We start from the raw sequence: 21,832 nt of genomic DNA, 5'->3' as shown, positions 1-21,832 counted from the left end.
CAATCACGTGTCTATGTTGTTGTAAGCTCCCATCATACCTAGAAATGCTATCCATAAAGGTCTATTTTGAGCTATTTGTGTTGCTGTGCACTGTGTTAGTACAAAGATGTTATCCTTTATGCGTCTGCCTGGTCTGAACTCATTCTGTAGTTTCCCCAGTATATCATTTTTCTCCACCTACTTCGACAGCTCACATTTTATGGCTTGCATCGGCATTCTATATATCACCGACGTTATTTAACTAGCCTGCACACCGACATTATTGTAACTATTGAGCTAGCCTTGACATTATCACATTTGCCTTGGTAGATGAGCTTCATATTGCTTTCACGCCATCTAAATGAAATTTTCATTTTTTTAATTACCATATTTATTCGAATCTAGGCCGATAGTTTTTTTTTTAAATAATCATATTCCAAACTCTAGGGTTGGCTTAGATTCGAGGATTTAAAGAAAGACGCGCCATCAAGAAAAGTGAGTATTCCAGCCGCTACTAGCCGTGCCAGTAGCCAATCGTACACAAGCGAGGTCGTCATTTTGACCTGTATCGTGTCGGCCGTATCGGTGTGCGGCATGGTGTTATCACGATGGCACCAATCAGGAGATGCCACTACAGTGCCGCTTTCAAGTGAAAAGTTGTGATAGCCGCAGAGGCATTGTCGAACCTTCAAGCCGGACGGGACTTCGGCGTTGACGAGAAAAATGTCCGTCGTTGGAGGGGACTACGACAGCAGCTTTTTGCGTGCGCCGCAACGAGGACGGCATTTAGCGGACCAAAGAAAGCCTTGAATGCAGGCATTGACTCTTACTTGCTCTGGCCCAGCCGGTGGCAACGATCCTCTGCCTGCTTGTCATTGTAAGGGTTAAAATCTAGATCATGGATGATGACCACATTAGCAGACGTGAGGTTAATCCCAAGACCTCCCGCCCGTGTGGAGAGGAGGAAAGCCAGGATGCTGTCGTCCTCATTGTACTTGTCTATCAAGTCTTGCCTGCAATAACAGGAGCACAAGAAAGCGAATGAGTCAAGGAACACCAATGCACGCACGGACATCAAAGGTGGAAAAGAGTAAGACACGTTGAAAACAATGCACTGAAAGCAGACAGATGAGAGATGAAATAAAAGCAGATGATTCCACACACTAGTAGTAGTTACAACCAAAACCAAAACCCAACTTCGTAGTGTTATTAAGAGGGGACACGGGTTTTAAAAAATTGAAGGTACCGACAAAAATCCCTTTATGGAAACCACTCGTTTCAGCATCTGCAATGCTTAATTTATGCTGTATCAGAGCGATTTAGCCGAAAACGTACTCTAATGTAATATATATATATTTTGTCAGTGTGACGGCAGGAACGGGCATTCATGGAGCCATCTTTAGCCTTTACTGCCGCTGAGTGCTGCAATCTTGGCATCGTTTGAAAGCTCTAATTTCCCGCTTTTTCATTCCCGCCCTCCTTGCCTACATTGGCTGCATAGAAAAAGCACAAACAAAGAAATCAGAGGCCAGTCTGACAAAGTTCACATTGCAAGCGGCCCTGTTATTGGCTCATCATGGCAGCAAGCCAAGAGGCCTCTTACGATTGTCTGTTTCTACGGCAACAGTGCAAGCGATGCGATGGGCAGCCTGCTCACCTACTAGGCCTGCTTCAAAGTTGATATGCTGTTTCTTTGTTTATGACACTGTGATCGCAAGCAGCAGTTATTAGATGCTTATTTTAAGAAGTTTATAACTGGACTTGCGTACAGAAAGCAAGCGCAGCCATTATCTGATCATGCGGCGAGTACGTGCCGGTTATTGGACCGTAAAAGTCACCAATGTGTCATGCACTCCCATATCGCGTCAGCAGTTTTGCTATAGTACAGCAAAGCCCTGTGTCATAAGTCATGGACTATGTGACGACGCAGATGTCACAGGCATCCCGTTTTACTTAGCATGGTGTACATGACCATAGATGGTGCCCCCGGCGCTAATTCCCGTGACTCTCCATGTAACCAAGAGTTCTTGTAGTCAAGACCCCGTTTTGAGACTAGGTAGCACATCTATAACGTCGCCATTAGCAGACACAGTACATTTGCGGCTCTTAGAAATGTGAATGACATGCGACTGTTTCCTTGGCTTACATTTTGTGTTGAACAAGACGTGGGCTCATGCATGTATCGTCGATCGTGGGGTGTTTTGCGGCATGGGTGCTGTTTTTGCACTTTGAAAACGAAAACTGTGACTTGAGCAGGGCCTTTACCCATTTTTAAATAAAAAGAAGAAAACTAATGGAGGTGCCTCATGTTTCCCTGAACCGATTTTAATAAATATGGTGTTCAGCAAAATCTGAGCTTCATTCTAAAGGCATTCTCTTTATCACAGGCTCAATGGAAAAAATTTCCAAGATTTGCAAAACTTTGAATGCGATTTTTCTCAAGTGTTGTTTTTGAGAAGTGCCTCAGGGAAGTTTTGGTGATGCTTCCATGAACGGATTTGAAAAAACTTGGTACATGTATCATTCTTTTCAGTAACTACAGGCTAAAGCTTTCATTTTTTTTTTGATAAACTGATACATCTGTAATTAGGTTATATGCAAGCCAATTATTGCAAGGGGGTAATTTTTTATCTCCAACTTCAAAAATTACTTTTAGTCAACCATATAATAGCTGTATAAAATTTTACTAGCTTTAGTCTGTCTGGTGAGCCTTTGAGAGCAACTATATATTTCTGAAAAATAACTTTTCAAATCATAAATTACTATAACGACCCATAAGAAATTACCTAATTGTAGTATGGCATTTCGTCATATCTTCCTTTCTAGATGAGATATTTGAAATCTCCATTCAAGGATGCACCTGCTTGCCAAATTTAATCAGGATAAGTGAAACAAAAACAAAATTTTTAAGACCCTCGTCCCCACTTAGGCATATCTTTTATCTTTTAAATTCTGATCATCTTTGGCTAGACAGAATATCAAATAGGCATTGTGAAGTTGTGAAGTTTTTCGCATGCTGCTGAACTTCACATGAAGCTTTAGATTTAAAGAAGATATCCAGCATACTTTCATAGCGTCTGCCCAGCAAATAAGACAAAGGTACCCCAATCCCAAAATGGCAGTGTTTACCTGTCGGCCACAGAAGTCGAGCCATCGAGACGCAGCCATTTGTGGCCCCTAATGTTGAGGTACACCTCAAGGATGTCCAGCATCATAGTAAACTGGCTGAATATTAGCACGCGATTGTTCTGGAGGGAACAATACACAGAAATGGAACAAGAATGTGAGACAATTATACAAGCCACAAGAGTAACCTCTCACAAGACAGTTTAGCTTTTTCATATGGAAAAAAGTGGACTATCAGTATCTAAACCTTTTTGCTGGTTGAATGCAAGGCCTAACAACGAGGCGAATGCATGCAGGCACACACAGAACGCTGTCTTAGTGCTAAGACTGCACAATATAAAGAATTGTAACAAGGCTCATGCAGAATTTAGTTGCAGCACAAGACACAAAGCAATTCTTTCTCAATTGCAGATGTGAGAGAAAGAGAGACAAACTCACCTTCTCTTTATGTTCCTTTAGCAAGGAATCTAATGCTATAAACTTGCCCGAGTCAAGAATTTTGTCGTCATCAAGCCTGAACTCATGAAGGACCTGTGAAGTGTGGGAAAATCAGAAAAAAATAAGTGCCTCATGTTTAGATAAGAGTGTAGGAAGAACAAGAGGCTCAGATAATGTGGTTAAATCACAATGTTCAATACAATTGTTGTTCTTTTGCAATATATTCGCATGTACGTTAATAAAAACAACATTCCCATCATGCAATAATGGTATGAAACACTCAACAGGCAACTGAGAAAAGACAAAGATTTCCTCAACAAAGAGCACCTGTCTCACAGCAATAGCACCTCCTCTCAATGGCTTCAATCTAGACAAGCCAAATGCTGCAGCTGCTTCATTATACACAATTTCTTTTATATGAAACAATTCCACTCAGAAAATCATATTAAGATTCACCACGTATTGGCCCCAAAGTGGACCGTGTGGTTCAGAATGCAATTTTAGGAAGTCAGATGACTGCTATCCTTGTACAAGCAGTGACAAGGTGCAGTTCACATTATTGTGAAAAGTCCATCCATCTAAAGGTCCAGAGGCAGTAACAGTAATGAGGCAATAATAGACAAACATGTTAAGTGTGGGTTTGGGTTACTTGGCAACGCGTGGTAGCAAATAAACAGCGCTGGTTGAGCCATTTTCGGTATTGTCTCTTGCTCATGCTACAATTTGTTCTCATGAAAAATTATATTATTAAGACTAGAGTGCACAGTATTCAAGCCCATCCAGCAAATGCAAACAACAGGTGAAAATGGCAGGTAAGATAACCAATAAGAAAATTTTTCCTTACAGGAAACTTGGCACAGAGCATATGCAGCTCAAAGTCCGACATCACTTCCATGTCTTCAAATATTAAGTCGGGATTGGCATCAAAGTATGTTGGCTCCTGAGAAAATAGAAAGAACATAGCAACATATGGAAAAATCGAAGTCAACAAATATTTACACACAAACATATGCAAGGAGTGTGCCACATCCGATCATACACAAGCAATGAAGACTACATGGCAAGCAATGCGCAGCTTTCTATATTTCAATGCCTCGGTGCTACTGTCTGAGATTCAGCTTGTCTGCATACCTACACCCTTTACGGAATTCAGTCAAAGCTCAATATCACGAACACAGGTTTTATGAAATTTTCCTATTTCCTATTTTTCTTTCCCAATCTTATTTCCATTGAATACCATGGATATATTTTTTTGCTGCTATAAAACAAAGTAATCTTGTAACACTGTTTCGATTTAATTAACCTTTTCGCATGTACTGGGAACCTATATGGCTGGCAAACCTAGCGAAAAACTAGAAAAATGTTGGCCAATACAAAAGTTGTTTGCAAGCGTCCTTCCGCATAAAAAGTTTGAGCGGCATAAACATCATTGAATACCATGCACAGGGACGTGGTATGCTGAAAACACAGCTGCGCCATTTGTTATATTGGTAAACAACTCGTGGAGGCTGTGGGTACGCAACAGGTTGGAGTGTTCAGAGAAACACAAGCGCTAACAATTCCTTAAATGCAAGGGGTTAAATGCGCGGTAGCATTGTAAAGCATGCAGTAGGAGGGCACGAGCTAGAGAAGGAGCACACGCTTGAGGAAGAGCACACATGTCTCCTCCTCTACTCTTGCTCTGGCTGCACATGGCTGTCCATATGCAGGCCACGTGCTGTATCTTGGATGTAATCTGCTGCAAGCGTAAAGGCCAAGCCGAGACGGTTGGTGCCTTGATGTGCGCTATGTTCCCACGCATCTAGCGCAGGCGGTTGCATAATCTAGAGTTTCCGAGACACAATGCAAAGCGTTCGCACTCATTGTGACAGCGAGTTCGTGGTCATCGAGTGAGACCTGTTCATGTTTGCTTGAGCACACGTGAAACCAATAAAACTAGGAACCTTACTTGTGTAGTTGTCTCTATGCTATTGCCATTGAAGCTTCACCTTTATGACGGAACTGCGAAATTGTTTTTTTTTTCTCAGGACAAATACCCATATCTTTTTACAGTTGTTTTTAATTTCTGGGCACCATTTGATGATTGCTGCGGGCACTCAACCCAGTCAGCCATAGTGTCAAAGATTTACGATGCCGCACGACGCAACACAAGCAAATTTGGGCACCGTGAGCCACCTTGATGCATTGCTCCTGGCACAATCCACACTGCACACGCTGGCGCTCATAACTATACCATTAGGCGTGATCTTCCTGCGATATTGCGATTTGTTTACAAGTGCCTACTGACAAGATACTATTCACCAGAAATGTTCTGGGAATTTGTGAACTTATTTTTACTGCTTAAACTTTAAAACCTTGAATTAATGAAATTCGCTGCAAATACAACTTCTTTATAACAAAGTTTGATTGTACCAGGTCAGCGGAGACATAAACATGAGCAAGCTGGGTTGGTGGCACAGCCTGGTAGCGCACCGTTTAACCAAAGAGGACACGGAGCTATTATTGTAATCGGTTACCACATCCTACTTAGCTGCAGGTGTTAAGTGTCTTCAGGAACACAATTTTTAACATGTAGCTTATTAAAAATATTTTTTTTCTACAAAAACACCCATGTAACACAAAGACGTGTCTAACATGTAGTTGGAGAAATTATCACAAGATGTCGTTACCAGTATTTCTACTGTCCTCAACTCTGGTAATCCGGTATTCTGTAAAGGGTAACAAGTAGGGGTGTGAAAATACTCAAATATCCAGAATCAAACATATACGATTATATTTTTCTAATATTCAATCAGTATAGAGATCCACGCAGTGCCGCCTGTCACTTGCACTGAGGAGATGCTTGACACCACGCAAGCAAGCACTTCGTTATTTGCGGCGAGCGCGACATGGATTTTGCTTCTGCAAGTGATTCTGCTGTACTGCATGAGCTCCCCGACGTCGGCCCAATGCGGGGATTGTACGGCACTGCATTGACCGGGGCCACCTCTGCAAGGTTCATTCAAGTAAACAGGACTGATTGAAATGATAACGCAATGCAGACAGAGGGAACGGCAACAAAAGCAGCGCATACTTCGGGGAGAGCGAAGACATATAGACTGCATTATATATGCAGTGACAAACATAACGCTGACCTGTACACACAATCTCGGGCCCGATCACTGAAGAGCCACCTATACAAACACATGTATTTTAGTGGCAGGCATTTCGTGATGTCTTGCGACCTCTTATCACATTGGCCAGTGGCGAATTTTCATCATGGCCATACAGCCTAGGGCATTAGGCCTAACCGGCGCCGTTTCTTCAGGTGTCGGTGACGTACGATTTGGTGCAAAATTGACGCAGCTCTATCCGTAGCAGCCTCGCTACACTTGGAAAGCCAGCAAACCACCTCACAAATGAAAGCGAGTGTATGCGATGGCAACGAAGTTGCTCACAGCCGCCATCTTTGCGACACACCATTTATACGACAGCATCGTTCCCAGCGCCATTCGGTGACATGCACCAGTCTCTTTATAGCTTTTGAGCAACCCGTCACAAAACTAGCTCTGCACTTACATGGCGGATGCAGAAGCGTCATGTGGCTATAGTGTGCCGACTACTCAACTGCATACATTTGCACAGATGAAGTATGGAAAGCGAAAGGAGGGGAGGGAGGGGGGTGTCGTGTGAAACTAGCTGTGACCCTAGATTTCAGAATCATTGACAGCTGGCAAATCTTGCCGAACCTCACAATTAAAAGGCGCATTTAAGTCGGCACTGACCACACGCACTGCCAACAATAGCTAGGCGCAGAGTGGGTATCAAGTCACGAGATGTGCAGTCCACACTTTCATCTGTCACGCAGGTTGGCCTTTCTTCAGTATTTTGGAGCCCTTCAGCCCTTCAGTATTTTGGAGAAAAAGTGGAAAGCAAATCTCTCTATGGAATATAAGATTGCCATAACACACAAGTCCATCATTAAACGAGCAACCTCAATAGTATTCAGTACAACATAACGTCACTATTTCTTTAGCTTCAGAAGAAAAAATGCCCTTCATTCTACTCAACAGACATTATATTGATAAAAAAGTATTTCCCAGACCTTCGTATACTAGAACTAAGCTGTAATCTGTGCTGGCATATAAATTTGAAGTTTCCTATAATATGAGTAGACTGTACTGTATATATTAATTTCCATGTGCCTAAGTTACTGACCGCTTGCTACATTCTTGTTATGCAATGCTAGGAGACTCCCAAGCATGTGAAGCACTGTGTTTTATTGCAAAATATTTGTAAGCATTAGGCATGTGCGAATAAGTGGTTGTTCACTTCAAAGCGAATACGAAGCGCGACTAGTTACCTCATTCGAACTATTTTTAATCGTAACGAATCTTTTTTAATCGAAGTGAGCATCTGAGACCACCAGTACACAACAGAAAAATTGAGAGTGAACTACATTAGCTTGTCACAATGATATTTGCTGGCTGTTTTATCCAGTAAATTTTTCTGAACTACTATAGAAGTGAGACAACCAGAAACAGACATGAGGTGCTAGACTTTTCATTTTTAAATTTATTCAGACCACTGTGAACTGCTCACCCAGCCTCTCTTCCTAGTGCATGTTGCTGTGTATAAACACTAATTACTCAACATGCTCGGGGAGAAGGTGTTCTCTTCTAGTAGTGACACCGTTCCCTGTTGTTGAGAACAGCCTCTCACTTGACACTTGGGTTGCTGGCACTGAGAAGTATAGCTGAGCTAGTTTGGACAGCAATGGTACTTTACTTTGCCGAAATTCTTCCACCACACTAAACGATTCTTCAAGCGGGGCTGAACAGATGCACAGAAGTACCTACTCCTCCAACTCCTCCATCCGTCGCTGGGAACCAATGCTTGAAGTGCTGGTAGAAACAGTTCCAAAAGCATTTCACACATCACTAGACACAGCTACTGCAGGTACACACAGTTGACACTGGACACCTCCTTGTCACCCTCCTGAGGCAAACCCTTCTCCACAGCTGAGCAGAGTTGACTTTTCAGCCACTGTTCCTCACTTGTGGTGTCGTGACAGACTGCCTTAAATCGGGGTCCAATGCCGTGTTCAAGGCATATGTTGCCTGCAATTAAATGTTCACAGACCTGGACTTGATGCTACAAAGGAGGTTTCCTGCAAAAACAGACTCCTCCCCACCACTTGCGAAAGAGTTTGGTGCTTGTCACGTCATCAACACCTTTTAGGACTGATTTGACAAATGTCATCAGACACCATTCATCTGAAGTTGGTTTCTCTAATGTGTCCTGCTCCGACAGGTCCAAGAAAACTGCATTGCAGACGAAGCTTTAGACAGCAAGACATCATTTCATATTCACTGTTCCTGTGGTGTTGTGACATCCTGAATGACTTCTAGGGGCTCTAAGTGCATGCTAGTTTGAACCTCTTTGAGGTGACTCCTGGCCTGGCAGCTTCTCTTGTAGTGCCCTACCCGAGCCTTGGCACACAGCCGTTCAAAATTCAGTGTGCTCTTCTCGCAGTGGGTGCACAATTGTAACGTATGTGCAACGCATTGCATGTTTGACCATCGTGTTCCCGATGCTACGCCCAGGAAGTTTCTAGCATTGTCAGTGACAATGAAAACTGCATTATCTTGAGACAGTCCCCATTACTTTGCCGAGTCAAAGAGTTGCCAGATGTATGGACTTTGGTCAAGTGCTCGCATGCAAGGTGATAACTGTGAAACCAGAAGTCTTCATCAACCAGGTGGCACATAAAGGAGGCATAGCTATCCATGGGCCTCAACGTCCACCTGCCCGTCATGACTGAGTAGCAGGGGGGTTCCGTAGCTGAAGTGATTGCACAGTTCACTTTTGATTTGTTCTTTTTCCTTGGTGCAATGTTCTGGCAGGACACTCCCAGAAAACATTGTCCTCGATGAAACCTTGTACTCGGGCACTGTAACCTGCATCAAAGACGAAAAGCCTGGCTCCTCCACGATAAAATGTAAGTGCAAGCCAGTGTTAGCTTTTTTGCACGTTGACTGTCAGCTTTCAACGTCGGCTTGAAGTAGCCACAGCTCGCAGCGCTTGCCTCTGCCTTATTAGCGTCTGTCGTCTGTTTTGATGATGGTCATGATGTATGGCGTTTAATGGCACTAGGGCCAGCTATGGTCAAAGAGCGCCATGACATATGGTAATGAATTGTGTGAGTAATATAGGCGAAATGGCCAACTGAGTTGCAAATGTAGATGTGATGTGGCTGTAAGGAGGCCTAAGAATGGGCAGCTGAAAACTGCATAAAATATGTAGGCTTCAAAATAATGACAATGACTCATGATAAACATATGGAGAAAAGTTTCGGTCTGAAGAAGTGATACAAAAGGATGAATTCAAGCACTACTGCCTCCACAGGGTTCCTGATGTACAGCAAGAGTTGAGAGGCACGTGCTGTAAAAACTTATATCAGTGCAGCTACAGCCTCAAAGGTGAGGCTGTATGACACATGACCGGCCAAATGATTTCTAAGGTGTTAACTTCATCCAAGAAGCCAACAACTGTTTTCAGGTTAAAAAGAGGTTCGTTACTAAGAAAAAATGCTGCGTGAAGTGGAATGCGCTGATGATATGCAGAACGAAAGTACTTTTTACACTCAGTTTCTATTTCCCTGCACTGGACAATCGTCTGTTTTGAGCCTTTGGTAGAATGGAGCTTCTTGAACTGCCTGAATGGATCAGAGTGATGCTTTAGGCGATTGATGAGAGTGGTGGTAGTGCCCGTGGGCATTAAGGTGCAACTTTCACATGCGGCACCCTGCATCACTGGCTCTGCACTCAAAGAACTACTAGATGGCACTCCGGAACACCCGTAGAACCAACTCGTCCATGGTTTGGCTAGTTCAGAGGTGCGCACAATTGAGCAGAAAGACGAACCAAAGCGTGAACAAAGTTGAACACTTGCAGCGACAGAAACATGCACCAAGCATGTTTGCAAGTGGAAATCTAAAAAAACAAAAGGCTCTAGAAATCTAGCACATGGCTGCCAGACTGAATACCTACTATCGGTTAGATTACCATTTTTTATACATTAGCCAATGTTAAGATGGTTTATATTATATCTTACAACTGCAAGGTATAGTATAAATAAGTACAAACTACAGGTATTATAATGATGCTACAGTTACGCTACATTCAGAGCCTAAAAATGTAATAGTAAATGTTTTCTTTAAAACTTAAGAAAAGCCATCACCATCATTATCAATATTGTTTAATTTGTGAATCGGTATGCTTGTTCAAAAAAGTCGCATGAAAAGGCTATAACTGGGGTAGATATAAAATGATAAACATAGAGTTCTAATAAAGGGATGCATACCGGCATTCTCAAATTTCAAAATGCTTCGAAAATATAAGTTTTCAAATATTTCTATTCGATATGAAGGTCAAATTGAATATGATACTAATCACTGCGGTATTCGGAAGTTCTGAACATTCACACAACCTGTAAGCCTCAAGTTTTGTGATAAATTTTTATATATTCGATTCAAAATCTACTATTCATTATTCGCACACACCTGGTAACAAGTTTTGGGACAAGCAAAATCTCTCTAATGAACATGAATCGCTGCTGTGTCACCCATGTATATCTCATACATGACACAGCTCAGCTGGTGTGTCCAAAACAATTGGATATAATGCCAAACAAAGACAGACATATTTGGTACCGAATACTGCCAAACCCATTATACTTCTTGTTTGAGCACATACAGCTTTCCATAGGTTTTCTTCACATCGAATTATCAACTCTTTATCAAGTGCTGTAGTTGTACAATAGAACATTGGCAATAAATAAACAACAGCCGAACAACGAACGTCTCTGGAGCCAATCATTCATCCAGGAGACTTGTTTTTGTCAGGAAACTCCTTCCATAGAAACCATAAAGTTTTCTCTAAAAATCACTAGAGGGAACTCTAGCACTAGTGTCTGCAGAAGCTGCAAGCATGGCGGTTCAGCCATGCTTGCATGGCTACATGAGAATACATGAGAATACAGTAAAACCTCGTTAAACCGTACCCGCTTAAACAGTAGTTTCGTTTTAAAAGTAGTAAAGTCAAATCCCCGACTCAGCGGCCATTGAACATAATGTGTTTCGTATCCGCATAAACCGTACCAGCTTACTGCGTACGCATCGGTTAAAACGTAGCGCTTGAATTTTTCGTCGCGTAAACACGGCGCTGCGCCGTCTCCATCGGGCGGCCCGGCAGAACAACACGCCTCAGAGAACGGAACAACGGCCTCCAAGCGCCCTGTGCGTTTGCGCGTGAAGCCACATCAACATCAACATCATTTCGACGCGGTGCCAGAGAGCGTTATGGCGTCGTGCAAGCGAGGACTCACGTCGTTCCAAAGCTTGGATAAAAAAGATGCCGGGTGCTCAGCATAGAAGAAAAATTAGACATCGTCCGTGCTATCGAACGTGACATGAAGAAGTCAGCGCTGACACGCAACAGGGATCTGCTGTTGACTACAGTGTGTGGCATTTGGAATGTGAAGAAGTTGCTCGGCAGCGCTGCTGCGACCGCGAAGATATGTCGGCTACGAGGTTCGACTTTTTGCCATCGTTGCCTCTGTTGTTGCCGAAGTGTCGACTAGCGACAGTGACGAGGACGACACTGAAAGCGATAGCACGGGCGATTCAGGCCCGACAGTGGCATAAGCTGCGCGTTGCATCAGCCTCATGAATGCAATCGTCGCGACGACAATAGGGGCGCGATAACGTAACTCTATTCCGAATGGAAATTATTCCAAACTCCGGCACCCGTAATGAAAAAGGTGCCCCCGGGACTTCTGCAGCACTACTGCGCACATGCACGGTGAATACGTAACGCCAACGAGGAATCTGCCATGCGAGTGTTTGCCGAGAAGAGGGGGCTGGCTGAAAAGCTGGCACGCAGCTTTTCAAGTAAGTTTGAGGCCGCTGTCGTCGGCGTGCTAGGCCGCCGCGGCATCAAATGAAAATAACGCTTTTGTCGCGCGAAGTGAATAAATACTGCATGTTTTTTCCCCTTTCATCGCACTCTCTCTGAGTTCCGTTTTCGACAGGTAAGTGGGCGATCTCATGCTATTCGGTTAAACAGTACTACCGTTTAGTACGTACCTTTCCCGAGCTCCGGCCAACTATGGTTTAACGAGGTTTCACTGTAATGGCAAGCATGTACAGTCGCTGACCAATTTTTCGGACCTCGTGGGGACCGAAAAATAGTCCGAAAAACTCATTCAGCCAAATAAATGAAATTTATTACGCGTAGAACAGCAAAAAAAAAAAGAAATCTCTGATAATGTCCTGCCTCATACTGCACTTGGAAGCGATCAGATTTGCCTGGATATGCACAAGAGTGAAGTCGTCTCCGTATACAGTCTTACAAGAGCATCACCTCGTTGGTGATCTGCGATCTCCGTTGCCGGAAATCACCGTAGAGATCGAAGAAAGGAGCCACGTTTCTTCGCAACAGCTGGCTCTCGACGAATCACACGAATGCGATGCCGCATGAACACACACAAAGATGCGATGTCGCCTCCGAGACACGCCTTCTCTTTGGACACACCTCGTGCAAATGAGAACTAATACTTTAAAATAAGTAAATGAATAAAAATGGATTCTGCATTAAGTGATTATGACGACAGTGCTGACCGAAAAAACAAATAAACAAGAAAAACTGCCCTCCCCAGAGCGTTTTGTCAGCCAAGGAAGAGCGGGCATGGCCTCTGAGACTAGATGTTGCCCCGCTCTCTATGAAAAGCATGCACATCCAAATCTTGGAGGCTACAGAGCGGGCCAGTGGAAGCCAAGCCTGCCTAAGCCAGCGGAAAATCCAACATGGCGGCCTGCAAGATTGGGTAGCCTGGCTCGGAACGAGCGATTTAGTCCGGAAAATCGAACTTTGGGGCCTAGATATCTAAAAGATCAGTCGAAAAAAGGCATCAGCGCCATGGGAACCCTGAGGGTGCATTTATAAAGTCCGCAATATCCATCAAGTCCAAAAAATCCATCGGCAACTGTACATGAATTTGCCTTAACGTCATCCTTCTGACTTCAAATGGCTTCGTGACTTTGCTAACTGATCATTTTCAACAAAACGCAACAAAGTGGTGCTCAAAACATGGTGCCTATGACATGCTTCCGGCTACAAAATTGCTTTTGACACTAGCAGTTAGCAAAAGCATAGCCTTCGAGATATTTTTCTGTTATTCAGAGGCAACCATGGCTGTAGTGAGAATTTGGACAATGCACGTTGCGTCATAAATATCACCATTCTCGGTTAATATGCATGTGCGCGTTGTCTTGTTGCCTTCTGCATTTACAAAACTAGGCTTGCTTCAAATTTATGCCAATAAAGGTAGGTAAAGTATAGTGAACAAATCCACGAGAACATGTGAAGCCACAAGCAGAAAGATCAGATAAATTCATGTGATAACCATCATTCCTAACAAAGCTCAATGATCGCAGTGCCAGAGCTCCCCTTAGTAATTCTAGTAGACAATTTTGTGGTCCAAACATCTTTCTCTCTAGGCAGAGGTGTACCTTATAAGACCACTTTTGATTCCTTCCAGTCTGCATTTTCTTGTTGCCCTCTTCCTTTGTGTTGATGGGATATAAATTAGAATTATTGTGGCACTCTAGCCGTTTCGCTATAATGTTCTAAATGTGACAGAACTTGGCACAAATACTGACACAGGCTAACGAACTACATGCAATATTTTTTATCACAGGGTTAAAATTTGCACCAAGATATGTATGTGTGTCTCTACGCTCACACAGCTTAACAGACAATACCACATTATGGCAGCATAACATTTGCCTTTTCCCAACTAGTCACCTGGTGGAAATATGCTTGATTGTGAAAATGGTTCACATAAGTTCTAGTAATAAGTGGCATTAGCATGAAAAACTAATATGAAGTCTATTAGAGATACTACCTTCAGCAGGACACGGGACATCGTTTTCAGTTTCTCAAGATCGTAGTGGTTGCGCAGAAGCAGTGGATGGTTTGAAGCTCGTCGTAATTTCATCAGCATTCCTGACTGACCCTCTTGAGTTTCCTTGAACTGCAGTAGCACCATATTTTTTAAGCATGAACACCTCAATAAGTTCAGCATCTTGGCTATTATAGAAAACATGGTAAGTTTTGACAAGGAACAAATACATGAACAAGAACACAAACAAAAGCAAGTGTCCAAGATGCATGCCGGAAAGTGTAACAGAGTTCAGAGGCGACAAAGTGCTACTACAGACGAATCCACTTATAACAATGTTCAAGTGCCAAGAAAATCCCACTATTATAACCGATAATTGTTATAACTGAGTTGCACGAAAAAAGTAGAGGGGACTAACATTCAAGGATTTTAATTATACAGAAAGAAGTACTGGTCTAACCCACTTACAGGATTACTGGTTTTAACAACACTCTAAAGTAACAATGGGCAGCTGCTGCACTGTTAACCGCTTACTACAACGGTTCCATGCTGCATTATTGGCTTTAACCATTATATCTGGCTACTGGGTGTCAGCACTGCAATGTAAAGAAACGCGAAACCCAGGAAAACTTTTCAAAAATGTATAAGCCACTTCGACACGTTTTTTTGATCCATGCACCCTAATGGCAAGCCTTCGTCACTCCTCTTCCATTTTCCTTCCACCCCTCCCATGTTGGCAAGTGGGTGAAAGGGAGGCAGGAGAGGGGCACACAAGGCCAGCAATGTAATGCAACAAAGGTGTGCAATCAATACGTGTTGCATGGCACAAAGGCATGTGTCGCAAAGCAGCGTGCCTTTTTCCCCCCTAAGGCAATGTAACGATGAAGGTGTGCCGTGTACAGGGTGCGCTGCACAAAGACAGGCGTGACGAAGAGGCACGGATTTTTTTCTTCTTCAAGGATTTGTTTTTTTTCTTTTATGGGTGCACACCCAGTAGCCAAATTTATTGTTATAACTAATAATACTTCATGGGAGCATTGTAGTAAGTGGTTCATTTTACCATAGAGCACCTACAAAACTTGACGGTGCATGGGTTGCTTTAATGTACAATATATTGTTAAAACCGGTATTGCTGTAAGTAGGTTTGACTGTAGTACCCATAATACTTTGTGGGAAAGCAACAGTTCTATACATGATTCAGACAACTCAACGTAAGTTGCATTGCAATAATAGTAACTGACTTATACATTAAAGAAAAAGTAAAGCTCTAGGCTAACTTGAACCAAGATTATAGGACAAAAAGCTTTTGGGAGTCAAATCTCTTTCAGGCACTATAGAAAATAATTCATTTTAAGAAGGTTTTGTTAAAAGTAATCCCAGACATATTTATTTTATTGCATAATACAGGTGTTTATTCTTTTAAAAGAAATATGCATTATATGTACTAAAACTAGGGTACTGCTCCACCAGAACTGAGATGACATCAAAACCGAGGAGTCATCACAATTAGGGCTCCGAAAAGAATGTGAAAAACAACATAATGGAAAATATTTCACACAATATAGTGTCGAGACATATAAACAAAGCGAGTTTATATTTAAAGAAACTGAAAACAGTTTTAAGAGCATGCCTTATACATCCTCATGCCCACAGGAAAGCTCACAGTAGCCCCAGGTTTGCACGATTGTCTTGCTATTTTGATAACAAGTCAATATAATAATTAATTATGGGGTTTTACGCGCCAAAACCACTTTCTGATTATGAGGCACACCGTAGTGGGGGACTCCGGAGATTTTGACCACCTGGGGTCCTTTAACGTGCACCTAAATCTAAGTACACGGGTGTTAAGTCAATATAGAGAGTTGGAGTTGGAGTGGAGTGGTAACAAAAGATGCAGAAAATTCTTCAATGTTCATGGTGAGTGCAGTATCCAATCATAGGCATTTGTGCAGTGCTATGCACTCACCTCCTTCGAGAGTGCAGCCACCATGTTGATGTAGCAGGTCTGCTGATAAGGAGTCATGGTGCAGTATCGTTCTTCCTCATGTTTGACTGGAAGCTGTTGCAGCACATCCTGCTTCAGGCGCCGCAGAACAAACGGCCGCATGATCTTCTTGGCATGCTCAATTCGGTCCCGCTCAAAGCCACTCTGCTCCTCCTCATTTTTCTGCAGTCAGAGGTAACACAACTGAAGTCGTTCAACCAGCTCTACCTTTGCAGCCACAACTCCTCAACTTTGACTAAGCTCTCCTTGCAACCCACCATCTCATTTTTATAAAATCAAGAGCTGTCACCAACACTGACTACTACATATTCCAGGTGTCCTACTCCCCCCCCCCCCTTCTTTTCTTTTCACATAAAATGAATTTTTAACATTTGTAAACTATATCATATTGTGACATTCCACCTTTTCAGGTAAATTATGGAAATAGGCAAATACTTGCATGATAAACTACAATGCCTAATTAGCTAACTTACCATTCCACTAAATAACCACACAGTTTACACTAAAACACAAGCTGAAATTTCAGAACTTAAGGCCAGGAAGTAATAAGTGCACTCATTTAGCAAAAATCCTAACATTAGAATCGGTTTCAAGACATCTATGGCAAAATATCTATATCAGAACTTGAGCGATGGCTAGTCTCTGAAAAGTCAATGCGAGTAATGAAGGAGCTGGTTGTCAGATACAGTCGAATGTCAATAATTCGAACTCGTAAGGGCCCGAAAATTTGTTCGAATTAAAATAAGGACTTGTTTTTGAAGTATTCGCGCACCATAGCACAATGCACGAATAGTGCGAGTCGTGAAATGTTATAGCACACAAGCACACAATGAATGAGGACCATGAAACAGCCCCACGCTAGCCCAACGCTCGCTTCCTGATAACGGCAGAAAACGACATTTCAAGGAGCTGGCTAATCTGGCACCAGCAGGGAGGCGCGCACACGCGAAGATCGTCGAAGGTGAGGGAGTTACGAGGGAGGGGAGGATAGCGTAACTGTGAGGAAGGGCAGGAGGGAGGTGGATTTGCTTTCTCATCAGCTTGCTGGATGGCACTAATTACCTCTGCCACTTACTGCCACCAAAAGAGCAGAGTTGCAGGGGCCAAGACCACAATCGCAGGGGGGGGGGGGGGACAAAAAGAAAAGAAAAAAAAAAAAAACTTGCAGCCTGCCGCGTGCATAAAATGCGCTGTAATTCACCGTAGCGCCACCAATCGGGGACTGTTGTCTAGGATCGGCATAGAAAATGCGTGAGGAACACACTTCGAACGCCGCTGCCTGTGGAAACTGACGCATCCTGCCCCTGAGAGCATCTGCATCTGCCTCAAAAATGCAGATGCAAAAAATCGCACAAAACAAGATGGAATGTGAAAATATGAAACATGATAACCGAGCAGGCACAAATTGCTGTGGCATTGATGAGGTCCTGGGAAGCGACACTCCTGCTTTCAGCGCCAACTTGAAATAACATTTTACACCTGATTATTCTAGAAGACAAGGTTACTCTTGTCCAGTGACTTGTAATAAGCAGACAATACTTGAACATACACACTAAGAACTCTACGGAGTAGAATGCCAAACCTAGCGAGTAAGCATTAGCATTGTGCCTGCTTCATTGCTGGTATAAGCAGCACTGTGGAAAACTGCAAGTTGGTCATGCTGAACAGTTATTAGTTATTAGCAGGCAGCACAGTGTTGAATAAGGAAACTACAACTGCACCACTGTTCAGAGCAACATTCACATCGCAGTTAGAAATACAGTACAGTAGCCGACTGATTTTTCAGACTCCAAAAATTCGGATGGATTCCGGGCTTCATACATGCACCATCGGGGTTACCTAGAGCTAATGCATTTTCGTGACCGAATTTTCGGACAACATAAAGCCAGAAGTTTGATTTTCCAGCCAAAATTTGCTGCGATGGACCCGCACTATGAGTCAAGGAGGACGCCATTTTGAATCTTGAGCCACCTGACTAGCTTCGGATCGGACATGAAGTGGCTTGGATTGGTAGAGTAATTTGAGTAGCAAGTATAGGAGGCATCCAAATACACACGGCAATAGTGGCGCCTGTTGTAAGAAACGCCAATCTTAAAGGCTATGGTTTTGCCTGTAGCCTGTGGCGGAAGCGATTTTGAGAGCCGGAAACCAGTCATGCAAGGCCAGTTTTGGACACCACCTTTGAACGTCAGGTGATGCTCATGATAACCATCATCATCATCAGTTTTGCCTCAGTGTCGTAGGGGATGGTGTGCACATTTTCGTCCAGCAGTGATCTGCCTGCTTTTATCCAGTACAATGCAATTGAAATCATCACCTGCCATCACTAGCTGCCATACAACTTATCATCACTATTCCAGTGTGTTGCTGCCGTTCATTCAGCGCAACGGTGACGGGTTCTCAATGTCATGGCCCCTGCTTTTCACCCGCCTCTACCGAATGTGTTGAAGCAATTCAACCATGGCGCTGGACAAGAAGGCCGCCATCATCAGGCTTATCGAGCAAGGACTGACCCAAGTCAACGTCAAGAAGGAGTTTAATATCTCCAAACAGACCTTGTCTGATTACATGAAAAACAAAGAATTGATCTTGTCTGCACTCGACCAGTTGCATTGCAAGACCACAAAAAATGACCGGAAAGGACAGCATCTGAAGCTTGAAGAGGCCCTGCAGCTGTGGTTGAAAGGAGTCCTAGCAAAGAACCTCCCCATTTCGGGCAACATGCTCAAGCAGAGAGCCGAGATGTTGAATTTAAAAATGGGCATTCAGGACTTCAAGTTCACTGATGGGTCGGTTCATGGGTTTAAGAAAAGACATGGAGTCTCTTTCAATAAAGTGTGCGGGGAGAGCGGTGCCGTGGATCCATCTGCTGCCATGGATTACCGGACGAGTAAGTTGAAGGCTCTGCTACAAGAGAATGCTCCTGCAGACATTTTTAATTGTGACAAGACACGCCTATTCTTCAAAATGCTGCCAGACCGTTCACTTTCCTTTACTGGTGAGGCCTGCGCTGGTGGGAAGCATAGTAAGGAGAGGGTAACTGTCATGGTTGGGGCAAATGCGGTTGGCACCGAGAAGCTGCCCCTTCTAGTGATGGGGAAGGCGAAAAACCCACTTTGCTTTAAGGGTGTGAAGAACCTGCCTGTGTGGTACAGCAGTAATGCAAAGGCCTAGATTACACAAAGCTTGTTCGAAGATCATGTCGCTGTCTGCACCGGATGTTTGAGCGCCAGAAGAGGCAAGTGGTAATAGTCGTAGACAACTGCGGGGCGCACGGTGCCGTAAACAACCTGCAAGCTGTTCGTCTTGAATTCTTGCCAATGAATACAATGAGTGTGCTCCAGCCAATGGATCAAGGGGTCATTAAAAACCTCAAGGTCCACTACCAGGCCTGTCTATATGGCCACACTCATGTGCTTTGACAACAGGAAGACATGTGCTTTGACAACAGGAAGACTTACTCCATTAACCTGTTCTCGGAACTCGGCATGCTAGTGGATGCCTAGAAGGCTGCTCAGCCTTCGGCGATTGCAGATTGCTTTAGACATGCTGGATTTTGCAACTCTGAAAAGCCCGCGACCAAAGAGGCAAACGGCACCGCTGAAGACATCGCCACCAGCAAGCTTACGGATGACGAGATCGTGTGCCAGGTGACTGCATCGCCGCAAAGCGACTCGGACTCCGACGACGACACCTCTGGCGACCCGCAAACATCAACGCAAGACGTTGTCAACACTCTAATATTGTTGTCTAGTGTGTACGACAAGAACATGACGCTGGCACAGATGCAAGCAGACGTTGCTACAAAAAGCAGGAATTTAAAACAAGGAATCATCCGCGACTTTTTCAGTCCAGTTTAGCTGTAATGAAGTTCGGTTTTATGACTCATGGATGTTTCGGATTGTTCAGTTATTCGGACTAATTTTCAGTCCCCTCCAGGTCTGGAAAATCGGTCGGCTACTGTAGAACCTCGTTGATACGTTCTATTACGTACATTTTCCCGGTGCCAATGTTCGCAATCGAGAACAAAAAAAATGACCCAATAGAGTTACGCTCGTATTTTACTGGTTCATATGTTCCTGGAAAACTTGATTTTTCGGCACAAATGTTCAGTACATCGCCAAACTGCGATCGTATGATACGTTGTCAAGCCAGTAGATCCTATGTAAACAAGAAAATGCGCGAGGCGCACGCGATCGATAACAGTATACAGCAGCCTGCCGCGGCAGCTTCACCGCAATACTTGCCCGCCCGTCTCACGTGAAAACACTGGCGCACACTGAGTTTCTCATTTCGATACCAGCAAATCTTCGCCGGGGTCACTGCACGCAGCATTTACCACAATCACCGCCAATCCTATTGCGATAAGCATCTTCGCCTATCTGTTTCACAGCACGTGGTGCCGTCTGAAGCGCAGCACACACTTTTAAAGGGCGATAACTGATATGCACCGCCGTTCCGGAACCTGACTGCACGTGTTTTGCACACGCGAGGCGCGTGCGCTCGGGAGCAGTATATTGTCGCCCACCTCAAGTGAAAATGATGGTGAGCACAGTTTCTTGTTCCGGTACCAGCAAATCTTTGCCCAGGTGTTTGCATGCTGCATTCACAGCTATTGCCACCAACCTAGTGTGATAAGCATCTTCACCTACCTGTTTTACAGCGCATGGTGCGTAGTGCCATTGGTAGGCTTTTAATAGGCGGTAATCCAAACATACCGCCGTTCCCTGCTTCGACGGCGTCCGGCATCGCCCACCAGCTCAATTTCGTTTCGGTTTCCCGTCACCCTCTTAAATTAACACGCAATAGGAAAACAATAATATGCGTCTCAGGCCACCGGAGCACCACCAGCTCGACACGCGTCAGCACTCTTGGGCTGCAACGATCAGCGCCACACTTCGCATTACGTAGATGTCAACGATAGTTCAGTACGTTATTTTTTTTTTAGTTAATTTGGATCGTACGTTCTTTCTCGCGAGTTTTTCCAAAACGTACTAATGAGGTTCTACTATACTTCTATGCGAGTTAAGAACATCCAAAATTACTCACTATTTCTTACTTCAGGTGAGATTTGTAGACTCGCTTAAACTAAACTGAAAAGGGCATCTAGCACAAAGCAAAAACCGATGCCTTTATATTTGCATGTTTTCACACCGAACAAACGCCAACTTTGCAAGTGAACTGTCTCCCATCTTATGGCAGTCTGCAAGACACACGGTATTGCAGAGATGGCAACTTCAATTTATGCATCTGAATGAACGCAGCCACATCAGTTCCTCAGTTTCTTGGAGTACTCACCCTTGTTGGAAGCACCATGTATGAAGCATTGTTTTCTGTATC

The 21,832-nt window shown here is 43.7% G+C and overlaps 1 protein-coding gene across 1 annotated transcript in view; it reads right to left on the bottom strand.

Moving 5' to 3' along the window:
- The window catches only part of Etl1 (SWI/SNF-related, matrix-associated actin-dependent regulator of chromatin, subfamily a, containing DEAD/H box 1), a 45,676-nt gene that overhangs the window by 4,141 nt on the left and 19,703 nt on the right, over positions 1 to 21,832 (bottom strand). The window contains exons 11-16 of the mRNA XM_075696388.1: positions 16,454 to 16,654; positions 14,491 to 14,619; positions 4,388 to 4,483; positions 3,544 to 3,636; positions 3,109 to 3,227; positions 810 to 992 (exon numbers count right to left, since the gene is read on the bottom strand). Coding sequence (XP_075552503.1) covers positions 810 to 992; positions 3,109 to 3,227; positions 3,544 to 3,636; positions 4,388 to 4,483; positions 14,491 to 14,619; positions 16,454 to 16,654 — 821 coding nt within the window. The remainder of the gene's footprint in view (positions 1 to 809; positions 993 to 3,108; positions 3,228 to 3,543; positions 3,637 to 4,387; positions 4,484 to 14,490; positions 14,620 to 16,453; positions 16,655 to 21,832) is intronic.

Source organism: Dermacentor variabilis, chromosome 6, assembly GCF_050947875.1.
Source record: "Dermacentor variabilis isolate Ectoservices chromosome 6, ASM5094787v1, whole genome shotgun sequence".
In the NCBI taxonomy this organism is placed as follows: domain Eukaryota; kingdom Metazoa; phylum Arthropoda; class Arachnida; order Ixodida; family Ixodidae; genus Dermacentor; species Dermacentor variabilis.
This window is presented reverse-complemented; position numbering and strand designations above follow the sequence as displayed.